This window comes from Ambystoma mexicanum, chromosome 2p (genome assembly GCF_040938575.1).
Source record: "Ambystoma mexicanum isolate Mex_15411 chromosome 2p, UKY_AmexF1_1, whole genome shotgun sequence".
NCBI lineage: Eukaryota > Metazoa > Chordata > Amphibia > Caudata > Ambystomatidae > Ambystoma > Ambystoma mexicanum.
Window position 1 is genome coordinate 75682612 of NC_090923.1, and position 24864 is coordinate 75707475.

The following is a 24864-nucleotide window of genomic DNA, read 5'->3' on the forward strand; positions in this document are numbered from 1 at the left end:
GGATCCTCGGGGTGGTTTGGCTTCACCTTTCATGTCACCAGTGCACATTGTAACTGGATCCTCGGGGTGGTTTGGCTTCACCTTTCATGTCACCAGTGCACATTGTAAATGGATCCTCGGGGTGGTTTGGCTTCACCTTTCATGTCACCAGTGCACATTGTAAATGGATCCTCAGGGTGGTTTGGCTTCACCTTTCATGTCACCAGTGCACATTGTAACTGGATCCTCAGGGTGGTTTGGCTTCACCTTTCATGTCACCAGTGCACATTGTAACTGGATCCTCAGGGTGGTTTGGCTTCACCTTTCATGTCACCAGTGCACATTGTAACTGGATCCTCAGGGTGGTTTGGCTTCACCTTTCATGTCACCAGTGCACATTGTAACTGGATCCTCAGGGTGGTTTGGCTTCACCTTTCATGTCACCAGTGCACATTGTAATCTGGATCCTCAGGGTGGTTTGGCTTCACCTTTCATGTCACCAGTGCACATTGTAACTGGATCCTCAGGGTGGTTTGGCTTCACCTTTCATGTCACCAGTGCACATTGTAATCTGGATTTATGATACCAGCGTTCATATGACTCGCCCTCAAAGCAGTTTGCTTTGCTTCCCTCCAAGAGCACCTGCAAGTACTTACTGGCTACGGGCCTCATTACGAAGTCTGCGGCAACCCGCCGTTGCTACCGGCGGGTTTCCGCCGGCCTCGTAACGCTGTTTCCACCGCCTGATATCCCGGTGCCACCGGGATATTACATGTGGCAACGGGCCGGGATGTGAGGCGGCGGAAACTGTCAGTCCCCATTCTGTGGAGGTCCATAGGACTCCACAGGAATGGGGACACAGAAACACTGGTACCGTTGCTAACGTGCCGATGCTTCAGTGAAAACAATGCCTGCAGGGGCCGATATTCCCGGCAGGTCAGACCTGCCAAGAGATCCTGCAGGCAATCTCGTCTGGCGGTCCAGAAAGGATGCTGGTAAGTTGCTCCCGGCACCCTTATTTCTGGACCCCCAGACTTGGAATAAGCCCCCATGTGTCTGATCGAGCAGGTGAACGCTCCATCATCAGAGTGCTTTTGCAATTAAGGGCTAAGAGCCGGGATGTGTGGTGTGGGGCAATTACTTGGTGTTTGTGGTAGCACCTTCTAGTAAAAGGCTGGAAAATGACCTGCATTTTGTCAAACCCATTGTGTCCTGTGTGTTTTTGTATCCTGAAACACCTGACTACCACGCTTTCTGATAGCGTCTGGACTATAACGTGGTGTCCTTGTTGAACTGCCCGCTCTGCAAAGAACCCCGTTTGCACTTGTTAGTTTTGGCGTCACTCCAATGTGCTGAAACTATTGACATGGGAGGTGAAGACGGGAGAGAGATGGGATGTCAGGAAGGATATGCTGATTCTGGGACTTGTTTGGGGGTTTACCCACCCTTTCACTCTCAATGTCCCTGCTAGAACATATGACCATGCCCACTTACTACCTAGCCTTTACACCGTACTGGTATCTCTTTGAGCTAGATCTGTGTTTTGAAGGGGATGGCAATATCATGTGTATGCAGTCTTCAGAAATGTAATGGCTTATTTGCAGCTGTTAATCTGCCTGTGGAATAATACAAACGTGTTCAAGCAGTACGTCTTCAGCTACTGATTTAAAAGCAACCTGTGTGTTCTTGCATCTGTTTTTTGCACTGAATTGCTGTTAAACACAAGCATTGGTAATGACAACAGTTTGGGCTCTCGTGTGAGATAGGCATTTGTCAGGCATTTGCATCACATGCTCATGTACTCACACCCTTTTCCAGCTGTTGCCATCCCATGGGCTATGATGGCAGTGCCTAGAAACCCCTCATCCCATGCCTGCACAAAAGCAAACAGTGTTGGCTTTGTCAGCACTAGTTTATGGTCACAGTTGGACAGAGACTGCTAGGTGGGGTTAGGGACCTTCGGCCTTGATAAATATTCTTGATGGGTACCAATGTTATTCTTGATGACTTTTACAGCACTCCGTTGTCCCCGACCTAGTATCAAGCTATACAAATATATAATAATAAGATCTTGGTGAGTTGACACACTTTGTATTGTGGGTTCTTCCTCGGCCCTTCAAAATGCAATAAGGTATATAGTCTGTTTTCGATATATGAATAATAATAATTTGTTTCTTATATAGCGCTACTCACCCATAGGTCTCAGAGCACTCATCCCACAGAGTGGTACCCATTTTATTGACCTAGGAAGGATGAAATGCTGATTTTACCCTGCCGGGATTCGAACCTGCCACAGCAGGCTGCACACAAATTTCAGGGGTGAGCGCTTAGCTCGCTGTGCTATTTGACCGGCTTATATTGCCTTATAAGGTCTTATGTAACAGCTATTCCTGCTAGCATGGCCTCTTAGCAGTTAGGGTCATGTTGGGGGTAAGGGGGGCTTTCCTGGTATTTAGTCAGGTGGGGAGAAGAGAGCATGGTTGCTGTTGCTAAATGCTGTTGTGAGGCATGTAGGAGGGCCCCTGCTATGCAGGCCAATCAGTATCTACATAATGAGAAACTTGCAGTGATATATGTGTTGCCCGGTGAGACTCCGCGTGCTCGAATTACTTCATGGCAGTGATATTTTCACTTGGAAAGCATGTATATCATCACTGTGTGTTACATGACCGTATGTGGTGCCTTCTAGCCTGTTAGGGGCACAGTTGCAATCATGTAGACCCCGTAGAGTATAGAGTAGGGTCTAGGTCTGTGGAGCAGATGCCCACGTTACTTGGGTATGCCCTCTTAATGAGTGACATTTTACGCTGCTTTCGTGGAATGTAGTCATTCCCTGACAGTAGAACTAGGACAGGGTTGCCCAACTCCAGACCACGAGGGCTGGAACATGTCAGATTTTCAGTCATATGTTATATCATCGATGACCGTTTTTTTGACTGGTGTTTTTCTGAAAAATCTCACAAATTGTTTATTTTTGGGGGTTTCCCCTCTAGACTCCCCTTCCCCACCTATTGTTTACTGCTCCTTACCCCGCCCAACCCTTTATATGCCCTTTCCCACCCCCAAAAAATATCACTGTGTTTTTTCGGCAAAATGTTTTCAGAAAAACACTTGTCGAGAAAACTACAGTTGATGATTGGACGTCGTACCAGATTTTCAGGTTACCCCTCATTAATATTCATGAGATTAATTTGCATACAATGGTTCTCAATGTATTGACAGCTTTCTCATGAATATTAATGAGGGATTTCCAGGATTCCAGCCCTCAAGGCCTCGAGTTGGACAGCCCTGATCTAGGACGTTTCACGTTGTGGACTTTTCAATCATAAGGCCCTGTCTGTGTCTGGCAAATTGTGTTTTCCAATAAACTATAAATACCACATTCGTAAAACCCCTAACTATCCTGTTTTTTCATGACCAATCCTGGTAAAATCAAGTAATGGACTCTAAGTGCACAAACACGCAGCACTCAAATGTTGTTGTTGCATGGCCAGCTTTCAAAGACAATTGCAATTACTAGAACCCTAACCACCGTGCCATGCTTCGAGACCTAAACTGGACCAGTGCAATGCTCAACAATACCAATGGCCTAGTGCAATTCTCGTGTAAAGACCACAGGGTAAGTTTTAAAAATACACAATGGGAAGTCAACTTCCTTCCCTAACTGTTAAACAGGTCAATGCGTTATCACAGAAACAACGGTTCTTTGGGAGAATACATTACAGTGCGCATATTAATCGTAAGTCAACACATAGTCAAAGAAAGAAACAATGTGCTAGCTGTCTCTATGGGAAGGACACCCTGTCCCTGACAGAAGTGCCTGGTCCTAGGTAGCCTGTGGTGTAGCGCCTATCTAACAGAGATGGATAGGAAAGACTATCCCATGTCGCTAACAATTATGGTATACACTTTCAATAAAACACATCTAGAACACATCTGATTGGCTGTTAGTTAGTTGACAGAACTGGTTATTAGATTCTGTCAAGAGTTCAAAATGCTTGTGCAGCAGCTTGTCACTTGGAGAATGATCTAGTTCCAATTTATTACACCCTTGGGTTTTTTCGAATGACCAAGTGTTTTCGGTGTGTTCCACAAGATAAAACTAGTAAAAAAATCTCATGTATAGTGAGAGTTTCAAGACACCTCACACCACATGAGTGTGGGCAGTCTTATACTTTCTTATGTCTCTGTGTTGATATTAGAGATAACAAAAAGGTCATGAGAGCCCTCATGACCCAAGTGGTAGACCAGTTTCGATGGCAGGACAAGTTAGGCCCTCTTCTTCAGGACCGTAGTTGTAATCAGAAATTAATTCATATTCCAGTGTGCCTGTTCATTAGGCACTGTAGGTGAACACCATCATCCCCTGTAGGGAGACAAAAAAGTGTAGGAAGGAGGGTATCAGTAAACCCATACCTACATCTCCCTCTAAGTGTAGCAGCTAGACGAGCGACAAAGTGACTCAAAACTTAGACATAGATCATTATGTTGAATCAGCAACAAATGTGCCTGACCACCTAGTTTTGTGGTAGAGCACTTGCTCCGGAGGCTCACCCTGGTAGGAGGTGAGGGTGTGGAGGGGCGGGGAGGGAGGTGAAAGGACAGGGCAGTGATTGAAAGCCAGTGGCAACCTAATTGTCATTGGCAGCGTGACTAGTGAAGGGGCACGCTTGTCAGTGTTCCGGATTGGTTATGTGCCATGCTGTGTCTCAAGTGCATGCCAAACCATGCATAAAGTAAAAGAGGGCTACTGTCCCACCTGAGATCCTGGGGCTGTGCGCCTGGATTCAGCATGTGAGAGTAGAAAAACAGGCAATGCTCTCAATCGTAAGCTTCGGTGCTTATCTAAGGCACTAAAACAGAGAGATGATCATGGTTAGTTCCAGGCCTGGCCACGCACCAAGCTCCATATTTTATATGAATAAATTAAGAGGTGTGGGGGTGAAACAGATCTTACCTTTTCAGCGCAGTTCTTTCTTTTCGAGAAAAGCTTTTACCAACAAATCTCAGGCACAGCCATGGGGGCCACTTTTGTATAATGCTCTGTGCATGACATCATTTTTAGTTTTGGCTCATAGAGGCTGACACAGCAACCTTTGTGAGAAACAAGCTATTGTTAAAGAAAGTAGAAAGAGTCCCTGTCTGCCTTCCCCAGCAGCTTGTTGCACGGTGTGCAATGTATTTATTTGAGAGAGAGGTGGGGAAGAGAAAGCAAGATTTATATTAGAAGAATAGAGACTGTCAGTGGGAGTGTTTGCAGAAATGAGGGCGAGAAGCATGGGGAGGAGGCCGAGTTGTACCTTTTCATACCTTGTTGTGCCTTTTATCCCTTGTGATGCATTGTTACCCCTTCTAGTGCATTGCTAGGCCATATTATCTGATGTTAGACTATGCCACCCAGAGCCAAATCACAATATAATTGTGTAAACTCAGGGCCTGCAACTTGTCCGCAGTTGGCCTCCATTCTGTCTGCCCAATGCTACCTCACAGATATGCCACCTCTAACACTGCTCAGCTTTACATGAGGTAACTACATAACGTGGCTAGGCGTGCACCCTGCACTAACACCATCCACACATATCCCACTGGCTTGACCCATCTTTGGTCTCAGAGCAGACCTTTATTGGTTGCAAACCATGCAGGATACCTTTGTGGTGGTGCTCTTCATGTCAAGATACACACACCTCTGGTGCCAAAACGCGTCCAACTCCAGGACTCCAGGGCTGGGATCCAGGGCTGGGATCCTGATGGGTTTTCAGGCTATCCACCTTTAATGTTCATGAGTAAAAATGTGCATACATTTAGAATCATTGTATGCAAATTTATCTCATTAATATTGATGAGGGGTATCCTGAAAACCTGATATGGATCCATTCCTTGAGGCCTGGAGTTGGAAATCGTAAGCATATTAAAAAATTGCTTTTTCTGATCTCTACCCATCAACACCTTCATATTTTTTCAAATCTTGCCTCTCCCTTTACTTCCACTAACTTCCCCACTCTCTTTCAAAGGACCTACCGCCTTGAGACTGGCAAAATGATAGCACTTACGGTATACTAAGCCGGTTTACAACATATTTCATAAGTAGGCTTGCCAAATTTTCTGGCATTTGTGTAGGGATAACTATATCCGGGTTCGAAATTAAGGTTGGATAAGCAGGAGCTAAAAGCAGCTCCTGGGTATCCAGCATTAACCAGTGACCAGGAGCTACCACTAGGGAACCAGGAGCTAGTGCATAGCACTATGCAAATGTAACTTCCACTTAAAATGCAAAGCTATTATTCTGTCCAATATTTATGACCCCCTTATGTTTTGAATAGTTTATAGATGTGTCCTAATGTTTATTTGTAGATTGTCCTAAATACACACAGTTCCATTCACATGGGTGTGCTTCTTCACCATCAGTTGGACTGGGGAGCCAAATGTAGCTCCCGGTAGATGTTGGTGTCAAGCAAACCAGGTTCTTCTAGGCTCCAAGCAGGTGCTAAATAGCTCCCATCGCAATTTCGAACCCTGTGTATGCCAGTATAATCACTGGCAACACATTCTCTTTGGTATCTAAATTATTGGCACATTTCGGTAACTTAAAACAGACATTTCTGCCTGCAAAGCCAGAGTACTGATATGTATTGGGTTAATTGCAGCCCTTTAAGGCAAAACAATTTCATATGCACAACTATTATTACCCAACCGAAGTCAGTATTTCGGAAGTATGAAAGGCTGAGGTGGCCTTGCCAGGATTCAAACCTGTGACATGCACATCTCTTAGCTCAGTAGCTAGGAGTAAATCCGCAGGGCTATATTACTGGCTTCTGCCTGCAGAAGCATCTGTGTGAATGGATGAAATGCTGTTTTTAATCAGCATCTGTTTTAGTGCAGGTTATAACCCAGTGCGCCTCCGTCCGCTTGATTTCTTAGAAAGGCAGCATCCCAGTACACAGCCTTAAATTCCACAACATGGCTTGACCCACTTTTAGTTTGGACTATTAGGGGTTGCGTGTCGCAGCTATAAACCGAAACTATTACATTAGAGTACAGATAGGGAGTACTGGCATCTGAGTAGGGACACATAGCTTGTAGGTGGTGTTTGCTTATTTGCACACCCATTAACTGCCTGTGGCCATGCTAATGCCTATGGCCATTCCCCAAACACCTCCTCATGGGAACTCTTTGAGCTTGTTTTAATCAAGCCTTACCATCAACCTTTGCACAGGAAGTGCCTGACAGTGTTTTTTCAAAGCAGTCGTTTGAGAGTGAATTACTTAATTAGGGCTCTAAACCCTGCTACTGGTGTAATAAAAATGTCTTAACCAGGTCTGCCTTCAGTCACTTGATTTACAAGCACTATGCAAATCCTTCACTGAAGTCCTGTTAAAATCAAGCATTGTCAAAGTCAACAGATTTGGCGTGTGCATAATTATTAGTCTTATGCCAGGCACTGCTATAAGATGCCCAGGTAATCGCACCATTTTGCACCTGCTACCATCAATGGGCAGGTAATACCACTATGGCAGTGCCTTTGCCATGCCTACACATAAGCCAAAACTGTTGGCATTGCCAGTGCGTGTTTTCGTTTGTAAAGAAAATACAAGGACTAGTAATAACATGTTATTATTCTTTTGTATCGAAAGGTAAATATACACGTTATTACTTTACTTGTAGATAACTGTAACATTGGAATGTTAGGAGGAATGTATTTACATATAAAAATGCCAAATCTATATGTTGTGTGTGTATTGTCTCACCTGCTAATATCCGCAAATAGTGGGTGTCAACCGCCTTGGACATATTGTCACCCACCCACCCTACCACGGTCTTCCATAGACTTCAATGGGCTCGCCCACGGAGGAACGCTTCCACTAATATAAACAAACATGCAGCAGTCCCCATTCCCTTCAGTGGGGACACCCACCGCACACTGACCTCTCCTCATAGGCTCAGAGGTGGCAAACTGCCGAGCGCACGTGACATGACAGTGTTTGCAGCATGGGATCGGCCCTAAAGAAGAGTTGGCGAGTTTTTTGCCCCCCAGATGCAGACAGCTGTGGCCACGAGAATGTGCAACAGGTGCAGCTGGCCTGAACCCCAGCCTTGGCGCAAGGCTGCGAATCGTGTGTAATTCGTTTCATAGCCGCATTCCCATCCAGAATGTGTCCTATTTGGCGACCCTTCTGTTTACCCTTCGATGGGTCTCGGTGTGGAGGGCCCTCACTCCATGAGCCGCCCCCCGGCCCATGCCTGTGAAGACGCTTTCCCAGCTCCAGCCCTCCCCCTGCCTTCTTGGCGGGGCCTGCAACTTTCCGCACATTTTTCCCTAATTAATTGGAACGCTAGCGGGACCTGGCTGCCAAGGACCGACTCGAGAGCGGCCCCAGCCTGCGAAATTCCAAGGCCAGGCCCTGGCGGGCCACCTTGGGTTGGCGCTGGGACAGGGAACGAATCTGGCACGAGCGGGAACCAAGAGAGCGGGGTCGTGGTGCTGTGGGAACATCTGGGGGTGTTACAGTGCCTGCTGTACTGCTGGAACGTACCATCCTCAAAAAGGGGGGGAACGCAGGACAATTGTTGTGAGCAGGGCCGGCACTAGGAATTGTGGGACCAAGTGGCAAATTAATTGTGGGGCCCCTTAATTTGCTTATGATATCACAGGAAGTGACATCACTCCCACCTTAACTCAGAAGGATGAAACTTGAGCGGAACTTGTGGCCAGCAGTTTAAACATAGATCTCATCAGTAGGCACATTAACCCAATGGCTATCATTGCTGCATGAATATCGATTTATTGCACACTGAGTATAAAGGTGTGTTCTTGTCGTACACCTGCTCCCTTACCCCAAAACACACATAGATTTTTTTATGGTAGACTATCTGCTATACAAGATTCAATAACATAGCATAACAAGACATAGCAAAATGATACACTCACTCTCTGTTGGGCAGTGCTCTGGATGACCCATGCCACTTTGGTGACTGGGAGCAAAAAGCGAACACCGTTAAGATGGCTCTGCTGAGGCCAGCCCTCCATACTGCAAGGGATTACAGTATTTGCCCAGGATCACACACTGTGGTTAAACAGTGAAACTGGGATTTTCACCCATGCACAGTTTAGCCTTTTGAACACATGCCTTCTATACTCCACTTGGCCCAAGTTTGGATTTTTAAGGCCTACAACAATGTCTTGTGGGCCGGAGCTCTCACGTTTCCCCTGGCTAGGCATGAGAATGCCAGCCGGTCCTGAATTCTCCCTGCAATTCTGGGGCGTTATTTTTCCAAAATTTCAAATGGGAGAGAAAAAAACTACAGGTCCCAGAATCCAAATGGAACAAAAACAGGAACTTCATGCGCTTCACACACGTGGCCCTGAGAAACTTCAGAGCTCAGATAGTTTACTTATAAAATACACAACTCTCATGTTGTAGCAACATTACAATAAATGATCCTCAGAGACACATGTTAAAGCAAAAGATATGATTGGTGCTTTATTTTCCACATTATGAATGGAAAACTAGAAGGCCCACCATGCAAAATATTTCAAGCCTGAAAACAAATCTTTTTTAGATCGCTTCTTGAAAAAGGTTACTTTTGTCACAAACGTCCAGCAGGCTGTTGTGCAAGATGTTACGAGCATTTGCCTTTTTCTTACATGTCAGACATCCTGGCAAACCTTTAAAAGGGGCGCTTTATTTTAAGGGAACATCTTCTTGCTGAGGTAATGAGCCCAACAGTGTCAAATAAAGGGTGTTGTGGGTAAGAGAAAGGAGCATGTTGCAGGCCATTAAACAAGCCACAGGCAGCCCAGTTCAGGGTGCTGCCTGTGGCCTTGTAGCAGAGGCGTTGCTAGGTGGGGTGTGAGGGGTGCTGAGGGGGCTATAGCCCCGGGTCTTTTGCTTGTAGCCCCGGATAGAAGCTTTGGTATTACAATCAAAAGGCTAGCTAGCCCCCAGTCCCGACATTAGCTTAGCCCTGGATCTTTTACAAACCTAGCAATCTCCTGCCTTGCAGAACAATGGCAATCTGCCTCTGCTTTCAAACTGCAGCCGCTGGGATTGGACACTTCTCAGCCTGTCATGGCTTTTTGCACAATGTAAACACGCACTAGAGATTCTCAGAGGCAGGCCCTCCTTCTCCCAGGGAAAAATGGGGTCAGCCTCTGTGCGGGGCAGCGTGAGCGCGAGGCCAAGTGCAGCTGCACACGCTGTACTTGCCTAGCGCTGGCCCTGGTTCTGACCTCAGCACGACACCAGAGGTTGCGTGCTGAGACACATGTAATGTAGTCACATGTCCTGGTGGCCCAGTGAATAAAAGGGCTGGTCAGTTTCCCGCTTGGTGGATGGATGACCTGCCACGAGCGACACCGGAAGAGTCTTCAGATAGTCCAGAAAAAGGCCCTGCAGATATCGTCTGGAGCTGCAATCTTCACAAGGATAGCAGACCTTCATAGAGACCTGGACATCGAGATGTTGGACGAACATCTAGCGAAGCCGAGTAAGAACTTCTGCCAAGGACTGGATCAGAACCCGAACCCTCTGATCAGAAGACTCACTGCCACCACTGCAAACCCCTTCAACCGCTACCTGTGGCCCATCACTGCGAAGAATCCAAAGCTGTGTATTGCTACACAGCAAGCCCAGATGCACTCAAATAAGGAAAAAGATATCCCTCTATTTCTATTAAAATTCATTAAACATTTGGTGCCAAAAGAGGCGTAAATTTTTCGATGTGTTAACAACGTGTGAACTTCTCTTATTTGCAACAGAAAGGGTCAATTAGAGCATTTGGCAGTATTATTCAGGATAAAATATACAGTCATAGAGGTCAAACCGATAGAACAATCAGAACGAAAACACTAGAGCTGACTTATGGATTTTAATCTTCTGAGTCCAACAAGTCGTACATTAGTAAGCAAACAGTAGTACAATCAGTGTTCCCTATTTGCACATGGAAAGGACACTTGTAGGTATTCAATATAACAAAGGTGAGAGCAATAGGCGTTTACAAAAAACTGCTTGTAAGGAGTAACACAATTGTAAAGCTGTATAATAGTTACAGTGCAAACAAACTCTAGATGTATGGATTTGATCATTCAACAGTTCATAAATGAAGTCTCATATTCAGGTGTGTCCCGAATAAGACCGACGCGTTTCGTTTCATGGAACCATCTTCAGAGGATAGACTTCATTTTTATTTTAATAAACATTATATTCTAACACAGTCTCTGTGGGGTAGGAAAGAAAAAAGATATTTCAATAAAAACTCTCTGATTTACATGAAGTCAATTAACATAGTGAGACGAGTCAGAGTCACTAACCTTGCTGATATAAGTGCCAGGAAACAGACAGGTAATCCAGACAATAAACAACGGATAGCCAAAAAACACAGTATGTTGGGGTATCTATGGAGGTAAGGACAAAAGTTAAGCTATTAAGCCCACCAATAACGGGCAATCAGTCCATAGTGAAGAGAAAGAGATTTAGAATATAAGTACAGACAGTAAACAATGACAGACTACGACAAATCGTTAAGCATTAGCCCGTGCGAACAAATGCAAGTAAACCGCATGAACAAGGGGAATTGGAGGCTTTAGAACACTGCACAAGTGCAGCAACACATACCGGTAAGGTTTAGCTGTACAGTGAAGTCCAAGGTATATAATAAAAGCGGGTACAATAATATAATACTAAAGTCTCAACCAAGCGAGGTACGTGGACCAGGTTATTGCAACGTGTAACTGGTTTCAGGGAAACAAAAAATACATACCTTCCAATGCGAACACGCAATGAACATCTCGCCGCTGCAGTGCGAGCGAAGTAACTGAGCTTCCCAAAACTACAGCGTCATCTTGGTACCCCCGCGCATGCGCGTGAGAGCACCAAAAGCGACGTCCATCTTGGTGTGGGCACCAACGAGTGCAGCGTTGCCAAGGTAATGTAACATAAACAAGAGTGACACACTGAAAGAGACGGGGCGGTCTCGAGCAGTCCGGAGAAAGGGCTGCACATAACAGCTGTTAAATGACAAGTGGTCATTAAGAGAAGGGCAGTACGTGTCCAACATAAGACCTAGTCAAGGGGTTAAAATAACGCGCGTGTGGGGGCAACAACCGTAGTTCAAAGGAACTACGGGGTGCCCCCACGACGCGGCAAGTGATTAATCATGGCGATTGGTCAGTAGAAGCTAACCATCATCCACAAAGGTAAGAGAAAAGGTCTAAAAACCCAAAAAGGAATGGAGACAGCAATCGACAACAATGGAGTAGTCTAATCTCCATGGGCAATTCAAGGAGGCCACGAGATGTATGGAAACATAGAGGAGAACTCAAAGCCCTGGACGCGGGCAAGCAGCCAACAACTAGGCAGAAGGGAGAGTCAGATTCATGTCAGAACTTGAAGAATAGCTGACAAGGAGACATCACAAGTCGGAGGAGAACTGAGAACATCAGGGAGGTAAAAGGTCAACAGTCTACCTCGATGAGAGGTGAGGAGGAGCTCAACAAAGCAATGGGGTAACAAATGAAAATACATCATGCGGTAAGTACCGTACTGGATGGTACATGTTGTCCAATTTAAAACACACAAACAATAATGATCGCAGAGTGTGTGAAAGGTGCTAATTGGAGTGACATATTAATACAAGCAGAGCATACTAGTTTTCAAAGAGACAACCGGTTTATACAAAGCACATAAGGTCGAATTCCGTATTCATGCCACGTGGGCTTAGAGAGTCCAACAGTTCAATCCATAAAATCTCATGTTGCAATAGTTTACGCTGCACATCTCCACCCCTGCTTCCTGCTGTGATTTGTTACAAGATAACACATTTCAATTGAGAAATGGTGTGACGTGCTTCAGAAAAGTGTAGTGATACTGGTGACTTGGGACTCTTAGTGCGGATATTAGATTTGTGCTCAGACCATCTAACTTTGACTTTTCTGGTCGTCATGCCTACGTAGTATAACCCACAAGGACATTTTAATGCATAAATAACATTTTGGGCATCACATGTGCAAGAATGCTTGAGAAACATAGGTTTGCCAGAGTGGGGGTGTGATATGCTGTTGCCTTTAATGATGTTGCCGCAATCACTGCGAAGACCCTGTGAAACCAGTCTTACTGTGACAAGACCACACAGACCAAGAAGAATACAAACCCACGACTACATACCCAACCCGAGAAGATGGAGTAATGAGGCTCAAGCCTCGGTATCCAAAAATCACAGCTGATGGAAAAAAATCTATCAGTAAGAAGAAGAAGAAGCGCCGCTTGGCAGTTGCTAAGATACCAACCCACTGTCTCTGTGTGTTAACTGCAGCCGGCGTTGCCGGCTGTGCAATAGCCACGACCAGCCATCCTGCGTGGGCACGGGAGAGAAGCGGTGCGGCAAGGACCGCCGTCACAAGCATTGACATAACTCTCCCACCTGGGAGAGAGAAGTGGCGTGGCACCCGCCGCTGCGATGTGGGCACCTGCAACTCCTGCCTGGGGGAGAGATGTAGCATGGACCCCGCTGCTGCCATGTGGGCACAGGCCACTCCCGCCTTGGGGAAAATGTATGTGATGCGACGTCTGCCGCTGCACCAACTTAATTAACTCTTGCCTAGGGAAGAAGACATAAGAGCGGCCTACCCCTCTGCATGAAATTAAGGTACTCCTGTCTGGGGGAAAGGAGCGACCTGTGTGACTACAGTACCTCTGACATAAGGCCGGGTGTTCCCGGCAACAGCCATGGCACCTGTAACACCTCACTGGTTGACCTCTGTGATGGACCCGTTAAGCCTGGGTGATCCCGGCAACCAAAGTAACTCTCTGTGACCATGGACACTGTTATTATCTACTGCCTGCCCGCAGCCAGAGGCATAGCTATGAGGTCCTGAGGGGGCAAAAGCCCCGGGTCTTTTGGTTGTAGCCCCGGATAGAAGCTCAGGGGTTACAACCAAAAATGCTAGCTAGCCCCCAGTCCTGAGAGTCCCAAAATTAGCATAGCCCCAGATATTTTCCAGACCTACCAACACCCCTGCCCACAGCACTGACCAGGCTGGCCCGCGTGACCACGAGGCCAGCCCACATCAGTTCTTCTTAGAGTTTGTGAAACTTAAAAGTCCAGTTTACTCAGTGAGACCAGCTCTCACCAGCCCCCTCTTGCTCATGGAACAACCTGCAAAGCATGCACGGGCAATCGTGAAGCGTTGTGGGGCACGTGACTGCTCTCTCCCTCCAAAACGATTGGCTCGTGCTCTCCATCTAGTCCAGCAAAGGTCCCAGGAGTAAAAGAGCCCGCGGTGGGCCAGCGTTGGAAGATGCTGAAGCGCAGCGTGGTTGGTGGGTTCTCTGGAGCAAAGATGCTGATACCTCGGTCACTGTAGTCCTGTCCTGCTGGATACCGGCTCAGCGCCATTTTGGAAACCTAGACTCAGGGCATCAATGACGGTAACAGGAATTCTGAGCTCCATGAAATCGGGCACTTTCGGTGCCAGCGACCGGCAGTTCGCTTGATGTGAAGCCAACAGAGTCGATTGCAGAGAGGAATTTAATTCACATGGAGGGCTCTGATTAGTCATTTAAGTTGGAGATTTTCCTTGGCGACCTCTTCGGAGAGAGTAGCTGCAGTTAGGCATCGAAGCCCCGATCCTACTTTTCGGTGTTGCTGTTTTGAACTGCAAAATAAGGCATCAAAGCTTCCGGGTCGAAATACTTGGTCTGCTTCTAATTTCCTCTTTCCACAAAGTTTCACGGCTTATTTGCAGTAAACGTTACCATGATATGATAGATTATTTATAACACGCTTAATACCCAGAGGTTTCCAGGGATCGAACTTGTGTTGCTCCTGCATTGTCTTGCTTCCAAGACGAGCACGTTGCCCCTGAGCTATCCTACCGAGACAAATGAATGCCTGGCACTGAAAAAACGGCACCTAGAATGGAATGGAAAGCTACCACAAGGATCGAAAAGCAATAGCGCCATGCTACTTTTTACTATTTACTGTCGTCTTTCTCTGACTGGGTTAAGAAATAAAAACGGTATCGCAGCCTAACTTAACTTGGTACTCCTGTCTGGGGGAGAGGTGCGTGCAGCAATGACTGCCCCACATTGTAATAAGTAAGTCTCCTGGCTGAGGGAGAGTACAAGCGGCGCGCTCCGCCGCAGCGCAGAGAGAGAAGCTATGCAAGGAGGTGCATCAACCTTCCACCTGGAGGAGAGAGCATGTGGCCCCTGCCAGTCCACTGACAGAAAGAAGCTCCTGACTGGGGGAGGAATGGAGTGGCATGGCCCTTGTGCCGCTGCATCAGGGGGAAGAGAAAGGAGCAAGGAGTTGGTGTAACCTGGACCGCTGCCTCACCTGCGTCTCCATCACCATGAACCACTCCCGCCTGGGGAAGAGAAGCCTTGGTATGGCTGTTGCTGCTGCCACATTGGACGCCTCTCCTGCGCCCCGCCCAGCACCACAAAGTACTCCCACCTAGGGAAGCCTGCACTTGGCGTGACCTGGACCGCAGCCACAGCGAGCGCCCTCCTGGGGGGAAAATGCTAAGGGCGCGACCAGAACCACAGCCACAGCGAACTCCCACCTGTGAGAGATGACGAGGGTGCAACAACGTTAGCATGGCAATGGCTCTCCCCATAGAGAGTGCTCGTTGGTTACGCAGAAGGTGAACTGAAAGAAGGTGCCACCCAGACAAGCTGGTCTAATTCCCCTGCCTAATGAGGGAGCCATTATCACCTGGCCAGAGACCACCAAGGGCAGCCATCCTGCCACTTGGCCCACCATCATCCCACCGCAGTCCCAGCCGCTGCCCTCCACAGAGAGGGTGCTCGTGCGGCAGGGCAGAACAGAGGCCTGCTGCCCCTCATCCACGATGAACAACAAATCTGCGGCCTGCAGACCCTTCCACCCCTTCAGTGATCATGGCAAATTCCGGTCTAGTCGGAGACCCTGCTGCCAGCTCACCTACAGGTGTGGCCACCGGCATCACCGCGTGAGGCTTTGGCTATATGCGTGCTGATTATATGTCTCCATCCCGAGTGACACTGAACTAATGAGGGAACTGTCAAATGTAGAGATGTATCATATGCCTTTATTTATTTATTTATATTTATGTTCCCAGTTGCGATCAAGGACAATGATGGTCATCCTATGCTGCGTTCCTGCATGGTCTCATGCTTAAAGTGCACCCAGTACCCAGTGCTGCAATCCTGCATGGTCTCATGCTTAAAGTGCACCCAGTACCCAGTGCTGCGATCCTGCATGGTCTCATGCTTAAAGTGCACCCAGTTCCCAATGCTCCGATCCAGTATGGCCTCATGCTTAAAGTGGACCCAGTACCCAATGCTCCGATCCAGCATGGCCTCATGCTTAAAGTGGACCCAGTACCCAGTGCTGCAATCCTGCATGGCCTCATGCTTAAAGTGGAACCAGTACCCAATGCTCCGATCCAGTATTGCCTCATGCTTAAAGTGGACCCAGTACCCAATGCTGTGTTCCTGCATGGTCTCATGCACAAAGTGGACCCAGTACCCAATGCTGTGATCCTGCATGGACTCATGCTTAAAGTGGACCAAGTACCCAATGCTGTGATCCAGCATGGCCTCATGCTTAAAGTGGACCCAGTACCCAGTGCTGCGATCCTGAAGGGGCTCATGCTTAAAGTGGACCCAGTACCCAGTGCTGCAATCCTGCATGGTCTCATGCTTAAAGTGCACCCAGTACCCAGTGCTGCGATCCTGCATGGTCTCATGCTTAAAGTGCACCCAGTTCCCAATGCTCCGATCCAGTATGGCCTCATGCTTAAAGTGGACCCAGTACCCAATGCTCCGATCCAGCATGGCCTCATGCTTAAAGTGGACCCAGTACCCAGTGCTGCAATCCTGCATGGCCTCATGCTTAAAGTGGAACCAGTACCCAATGCTCCGATCCAGTATTGCCTCATGCTTAAAGTGGACCCAGTACCCAATGCTGTGTTCCTGCATGGTCTCATGCACAAAGTGGACCCAGTACCCAATGCTGTGATCCTGCATGGACTCATGCTTAAAGTGGACCAAGTACCCAATGCTGTGATCCAGCATGGCCTCATGCTTAAAGTGGACCCAGTACCCAGTGCTGCGATCCTGAAGGGGCTCATGCTTAAAGTGGACCCAGTACCCAATGTTTTGATCCTGCATGGCCTCATGCTTAAAGTGGACCCAGTACCCAATGCTGTGATCCGGCATGGCCTCATGCTTAAAGTGGACCCAGTACCCAATGCTCCGATCCAGCATGGCCTCATGCTTAAAGTGGACCCAGTACCCAGTGCTGCAATCCTGCATGGCCTCATGCTTAAAGTGGACCCAGTACCCAATGCTCCGATCCAGCATGGCCTCATGCTTAAAGTGGACCCAGTACCCAGTGCTGCGATCCTGCATGGCCTCATGCTTAAAGTGGACCCAGTACCCAATGCTCCGATCCAGTATGGCCTCATGCTTAAAGTGGACCCAGTACCAATGCTCCGATCCAGTATGGCCTCATGCTTAAAGTGGACCCAGTACCCAATGCTCCGATCCAGTATGGCATCATGCTTAAAGTGGACCCAGTACCCAATGCTCCGATCCAGCATGGCCTCATGCTTAAAGTGGACCCAGTACCCAGTGCTGCAATCCTGCATGATCTCATGCACAAAGTGTCCCCAGTACCCAATGTTCTGATCCAGTATGGCCTCATGCTTAAAGTGGACCCAGTACCCAATGCTGCAAACCAGCATGGCCTCATGCTTAAAGTGGACCCAGTACCCAGTGCTGTGATCCTACATGGTCTCATGCACAAAGTGGATCCAGTACCCAGTGCTGTGATCCTACATGGTCTCATGCACAAAGTGGACCTAGTACACAATGCTGCGTTCCTGCATGGTCTCATGCACAAAGTGGCCCCAGTACCCAATGCTGTGATCCTGCATGGTCTCATGCACAAATGGACCCAGTACCCAATGCTGCGATCCAGCATGTCCTCATGCTTAAAGTGGACCCAGTACCCAGTGCTGCGATCCTGCATAGCCTCATGCTTAAAGTGGACCAAGTACCCAGTGCTGCGATCCTGCATGGCCTCATGCTTAAAGTGGACCCAGTACCCAATGCTGTGATCCTGCATGGCCTCATGCTTAAAGTGGACCGAGTACACAGTGCTGCGATCCAGCATGGCCTCATGCTTAAAGTGGACCCAGTACCCAGTGCTGCGATCCAGCATGGCCTCATGCTTAAAGTGGACCCAGTATCCAGTGCTGTTATCCTGCATGGCCACTTGCTTAAAGTGGACCCAGTACCCAGTGCTGTGATCCTGCATGGCCTCATGCTTAAAGTGGACCGAGTACCCAGTGCTGCGATCCAAGTGGACCCAGTACCCAGTGCTGCACTCCAGCATGGCCTCATGCTTAAAGTGGACCCAGTACCCAATGCTGCGATCCAGCATGGCCTCATGCTTAAATTGGACCCAGTACCCAGTGCCGCGATCCTGCATGGCCTCATGCTTAAAGTGGACCCAGTACCCAATGCTGCGTTCCTGCATGGTCTCATGCACAAAGTGGCCCCAGTACCCAATGCTCTGATCCAGTATGGCCTCATGCTTAAAGTGGACCCAGTACCCAATGCTGCGATCCTGCATGGTCGCATGCACAAAGTGGACCAAGTACCCAATGCTGTGATCCTGCATGGCCTCGTGCTTAAAGTGGACCCAGTACCCAGTGCTGCGATCCAGCATGGCCTCATGCTTAAAGTGGACCCAGTACCCAGTGCTGCTATCCAGCATGGCCTCATGCGTAAAGTGGACCCAATACCCAGTGCTGCGATCCTGCATGGCCTCATGCTTAAAGTGGACCCAGTACCCAATGCTCCGATCCAGTATGGCCTCATGCTTAAAGTGGACCCAGTACCAATGCTCCGATCCAGTATGGCCTCATGCTTAAAGTGGACCCAGTACCCAATGCTCCGATCCAGTATGGCATCATGCTTAAAGTGGACCCAGTACCCAATGCTCCGATCCAGCATGGCCTCATGCTTAAAGTGGACCCAGTACCCAGTGCTGCAATCCTGCATGATCTCATGCACAAAGTGTCCCCAGTACCCAATGTTCTGATCCAGTATGGCCTCATGCTTAAAGTGGACCCAGTACCCAATGCTGCAAACCAGCATGGCCTCATACTTAATTTGGAAACCTGTACCTAATACTGCGATCCGGCATGGCCTCATGCTTAAAGTGGACCCAGTACCCAGTGCTGCGATCCAGCATGGCCTCATGCTTAAAGTGGACCCAGTACCCAGTGCTGCGATCCTACATGGTCTCATGCACAAATGGACCCAGTACCCAATGCTGCGATACAGCATGTCCTCATGCTTAAAGTGGACCCAGTACCCAGTGCTGCGATCCTGCATAGCCTCATGCTTAAAGTGGACCAAGTACCCAGTGCTGCGATCCTGCATGGCCTCATGCTTAAAGTGGACCCAGTACCCAATGCTGTGATCCTGCATGGCCTCATGCTTAAAGTGGACCGAGTACACAGTGCTGCGATCCAGCATGGCCTCATGCTTAAAGTGGACCCAGTACCCAGTGCTGCGATCCAGCATGGCCTCATGCTTATAGTGGACCCAGTACCCAATGCTGCGATCCAGCATGGCCTAATGCTTAAAGTGGACCCAGTATCCAGTGCTGTTATCCAGCATGGCCTCATGCTTAAAGTGGACCCAGTATCCAGTGCTGTTATCCTGCATGGCCACTTGCTTAAAGTGGACCCAGTACCCAGTGCTGTGATCCTGCATGGCCTCATGCTTAAAGTGGACCGAGTACCCAGTGCTGCGATCCAAGTGGACCCAGTACCCAGTGCTGCACTCCAGCATGGCCTCATGCTTAAAGTGGACCCAGTACCCAATGCTGCGATCCAGCATGGCCTCATGCTTAAATTGGACCCAGTACCCAGTGCCGCGATCCTGCATGGCCTCATGCTTAAAGTGGACCCAGTACCCAGTGCCGCAATCCTGCATGGCCTCATGCTTAAAGTGGACCCAGTACCCAATGCTGCGTACCTGCATGGTCTCATGCACAAAGTGGCCCCAGTACCCAATGCTCTGATCCAGTATGGCCTCATGCTTAAAGTGGACCCAGTACCCAATGCTGCGATCCTGCATGGTCGCATGCACAAAGTGGACCTAGTACCCAATGCTGTGATCCTGCATGGCCTCGTGCTTAAAGTGGACCCAGTACCCAGTGCTGCGATCCAGCATGGCCTCATGCTTAAAGTGGACCCAGTACCCAGTGCTGCTATCCAGCATGGCCTCATGCGTAAAGTGGACCCAATACCCAGTGCTGCGATCCTGCATGGCCTCATGCTTAAAGTGGACCCATTACCTAGTGCTGTTATCCTGCATGGCCTCATGCTTAAAGTGGACCCAGTACCCAGTGCCTCGATCCTGCATGGCCTCATGCTTAATGTGGACCCAGTACCCAGTGCTGCGATCCTGCATGGTCTCATGCACAAAGTGGCCCCAGTACCCAATGCTCTGATCCAGTACGGCCTCATGCTTAAAGTGGACCCAGTACCCAATGCTGCAAACCAGCATGGCCTCATGCTTAAAGTGGACCCAGTACCCAGTGCTGTTATCCTGCATGATCTCATGCACAAAGTGTCCCCAGTACCCAATGTTCCGATCCAGTATCGCCTCATGCTTAAAGTGGACCCAGTACCCAATGTTGTGATCCTGCATGGCCTCATGCTTAAAGTGGACCCAGTACCCAGTGCTGCGATCCAGCATGGCCTCATGCTTAAAATGGACCCAGTACCCAGTGCCGCGATCCTGCATGGCCTCATGCTTAAAGTGGACCCATTACCCAGTGCTGCGTTCGTGCATTGTCTCATGCACAAAGTGGGCCCAGTACCCAATGTTGTGAACCTGCATGGCCTCATGCTTAAAGTGGACCCAATACCCAGTGCTGTAATCCTGCATGGCCTCATGCTTAAAGTGGACCCAGTACCCAGTGCTGCGATCCAGCATGTCCTCATACTTAAAGTGGAACCAGTACCCAGTGCTGTGATCCTTCATGGCCTCATGCTTAAAGTGGACCCAGTATCCAGTGCTGTTATCCTGCATGGCCACTTGCTTAAAGTGGACCCAGTCCCAAATGCTGCGTTCCTGCATGGTCTCATGCACAAAGTGGACGCAGTACCCAATGTTGTGATCCTGCATGGCCTCATTCTTAAAGTGGACCCAGTACCCAGTGCTGCGATCCAGCATGGCCTCATGCTTAAAATGGACCCAGTACCCAGTGCCGCGATCCTGCATGGCCTCATGCTTAAAGTGGACCCATTACCCAGTGCTGCGTTCGTGCATTGTCTCATGCACAAAGTGGGCCCAGTACCCAATGTTGTGAACCTGCATGGCCTCATGCTTAAAGTGGACCCAATACCCAGTGCTGTGATCCTGCATGGCCTCATGCTTAAAGTGGACCCAGTACCCAGTGCTGCGATCCAGCATGTCCTCATACTTAAAGTGGAACCAGTACCCAGTGCTGTGATCCTGCATGGCCTCATGCTTAAAGTGGACCCAGTATCCAGTGCTGTTATCCTGCATGGCCACTTGCTTAAAGTGGACCCAGTACCCAATGCTGCGTTCCTGCATGGTCTCATGCACAAAGTGGCCCCAGTACCCAATGTTCCGATCCAGTATCGCCTCATGCTTAAAGTGGACCCAGTACCCAATGCTGCGTTGCTGCATTCCTGCATGGTGTCATGCTCAAAGTGGACCCAGTACCCAATGCTGCATTCCTGCATGGTCTCATGCACAAAGTGGACCCAGTACCCAATGCTGTGATCCTGCACAGCCTCATGCTTAAAGTGGACCCAGTACCCAGTGCTGTGATCCTGCATGGTCTCAAGCACAAAATGGACCCAGTACCCAATGCTGCGTTCCTGCATGGCCTCATGCTCAAAGTGGACCCAGTACCCAATGCTGTGTTCCTGCATGGTCTCATGCACAAAGTGGGCCCAGTACCCAATACTGCGATCCTGCACGGCCTCATGCTTAAAGTGGAACCAGTACACAATGCTGCGATCCGGCATGGTTTCATGTGGACCCTGTACAGAGATTTGCCGTTACTGCTCTGTCGTTTCTACCATCGCCGGGGCCAACTATACTATGGCATAAATGTAAATAGTTGATGCGATTTGATGTTGTTATTATTTCATTCATTTGTGGTTACCGTTGGCATGGGATGTTGTGACCTCAGCACAACACCAGAGGGTGTGTTCTTAGTATTATATTTTTTATTATTTTATTTTTATTGTGTAGTAGCCAAAATGACTTTTAGCACATTTAGACATTCAAAAAATAAAAAAAAACAGTAACAATTAAACAATCTATTTACAAATACTCAAATAAGAACTTAGTCATGGATCACTGAAAACAGAGTCGAAATTAGAAACAGAGAACAGAAACATAAGAAGCTCTCATATTCCCTGCTTTTTGCCTAGACAGAAGGGATGAGAGCCACAGGATTTCCTCCCTTTTCATCTCTTCCCATGTATCTTAGTCAGTTATTCATTTAAGTTCCTTTAGGGCTGTGCCCACCTGTACCGAAAGAGCAGACTCATTACCCGAGGATAATCTCCCCCAGAATTCATCGGTGTTTAACCAGGATTCATTGTGAACAAAACTGCTAGATCTTCTAACCGTCAGACTCCATGTACCAGGGCAGTTAGACAGTAGGTGGCTGGCAGTCTGAACTTCATTTCTATGACATCTATCACAATTAGGCACAATATCCCCTTCTTTATCTCTTGTAGCTAGTATCTCTAAAGTCGGAAGTAGATTTAATTGAAATCTCAGAAAAGATGTCCTAAACTGTGAGTCAGCTGAGGGTGTGTTCTTAGTATAAAGTGGTCACATGTCCTGGTGACCCAGTGAATTAAAGGGCTGAGCGGTTTCCTGCTCAGAAGTTGCAGACACACCGGACCACTGTCTCCTTGTGTTAATTCCAGCAGGCAATGCCGGCTGCGCAATGGCCCCAACGGCCACGCTGCATCCCAGGACACAATCAACACGATGGGGCCAGAACACATAGGCCCGAGTTTCAGTGCCCTTTCCCTGTGAGTCTTTGCAGCCCTGTAGAGGTCTGTTATTATGTTAATATATGTTAAAGTGGACCATGTTGTGGCTTTCTGATCTCATACCGATGCCTGCGTGCTTTTGGTGCGCTATAAATAAATAAATTAAGTAAATAGTGAGATGTCCTGTCCTTCAAAAGTGTGAGGGACTTGTCAGTGTATCATGCAATTAGTGTATTCATACCACCCTGCAGCACTAGAATTTTTCATTTGTGTCTCGCAATATTGAAAGTCCAGAAGTCTTTTAGATAGACGTACATCGATATGCGGAACCTAGAGAGGATACATATGAGGTCATGTGCATTATGGTATTATTATCTCACGGTTCAGATGACATTTACAAATCACTGATACCGTGGTTTATCATTGTCCCCAAACCTAAATGTACATGACCCATATGGTATATATTTACTTGTATTACATGTGGGCTTCACAATGACTGAACACCTAAATTCAGAAAAACTATTAGCAGATATATAGTTTATCAGTTTGAGGATAGCTTAGGTGCAACGCGCTCGCATTGGAAGTGAGGCGACATAAACCAACAACGGTTCGATCCCCGGGTCCACGCTTGGAAACCTCTCGGTATTGTCCGGGTTATGACTTTAGGCCTTACACCAGTTTGCTGGAAATCCACTCATGTTTTATTTTTTCAAAAGTGTCAAAATGTATGTACATACAATAGTCATATGACTTAGCCTCCACTTGGCAAAATCCATTCAGACTTTGCACAAACATTCAAGGTTGGGTCTCTAATCTGTCTAAAAACGTATGTCCACATTCGTCAAATGGCAACAAAGAAATAAGCTATGGTAAAATGTTGAGACCCCCCTCTAATTTAGCCCCCTCTTGACAAAATCCCACCAAACATTGCAAAAACATTTATATCTAGATTGTAAATTGTTTTGCAAACTTTTGTGCATATCCATCAAATGGCACCACATTTATAAGCCTTTACAATATTTTGGGACGCCCCCTCTAATTTGGTCCCTCTTAACCAAACAGCACCAAACTTTACGGAACCATTCAGAATCAGGTCCAGAATTAATTTAGTGGCCCCAAAGATATAGCCGTCCAAAAACTCCTTTTTACCAACCCTGTAATGATCAAATAAGCATAGATGCCCCGAACATCTAATATGTTCGTGGACATTACGGGACTGCCCTGGACTGTTCGCGGACATCGGAGAAGAAGAAGGCCCGTTTGTTGGCTTTTTAAGGCCATATCCCATCCCATCCTCATCTCCCTGCACCGCCCCAGAGATTGTTTCATTAGTTTGACAAGTGCAATGTTGTGTTTTTTAGTATGTTTTTACCTCAATGTTCGCGGACACCGATGGATGTCGCAAATCCAACATGGCAGGCGTTTCCAAAAATCTGACGCACTTCACGCTTTTCACCATCCAATCAGTGGGCGCGTCCGATGTACGCGGATATCACGGCACCCTCTGGGCAAATCGGATGCCTGTCCATGGACCGAACAGGGAAATGGGTCCGCAAAGAGGAGCCAGATAACTAATTATTTTGGACCTACTTTTTGGTCATTTTCAAAAAAATAACTTAATGGATTTACACCAAATGTACAAAAGCACGCTTTCGGGGCCAAGCCGCTGCACTTGGCGCACATTTGGTGACAATCCGTCCAGCGATTTGGGCTGTAGGCGTGAGCAATTCTTTTTTCCATTATGTCTATGAAAAAAAAAAATTGGGGCCCCCCTCTAACTTTGCCACCCCTTGCCAAAACCTCACCAAACTTGCCGAAAAAATTCAGAGCGG

The 24864-nt window shown here is 47.8% G+C and overlaps 1 protein-coding gene across 2 annotated transcripts in view; it reads left to right on the top strand.

Annotated features, from left to right (window-relative positions):
• LOC138566226 (laminin subunit beta-2-like) overlaps positions 1-24864 on the top strand; it is a 594957-nt gene that overhangs the window by 90089 nt on the left and 480004 nt on the right. The window contains exon 1 of one of the 2 annotated variants that reach the window (XM_069643286.1): positions 13417-13525. The exons of the other annotated variant lie outside the window; for it this stretch is intronic. Within the exon in view, the coding sequence (XP_069499387.1) occupies positions 13432-13525 (94 nt within the window). The 5' untranslated portion in view covers positions 13417-13431. Of the gene's footprint in view, positions 1-13416; positions 13526-24864 lie in introns of those variants that run through there. 2 annotated transcript variants of the gene reach the window in all.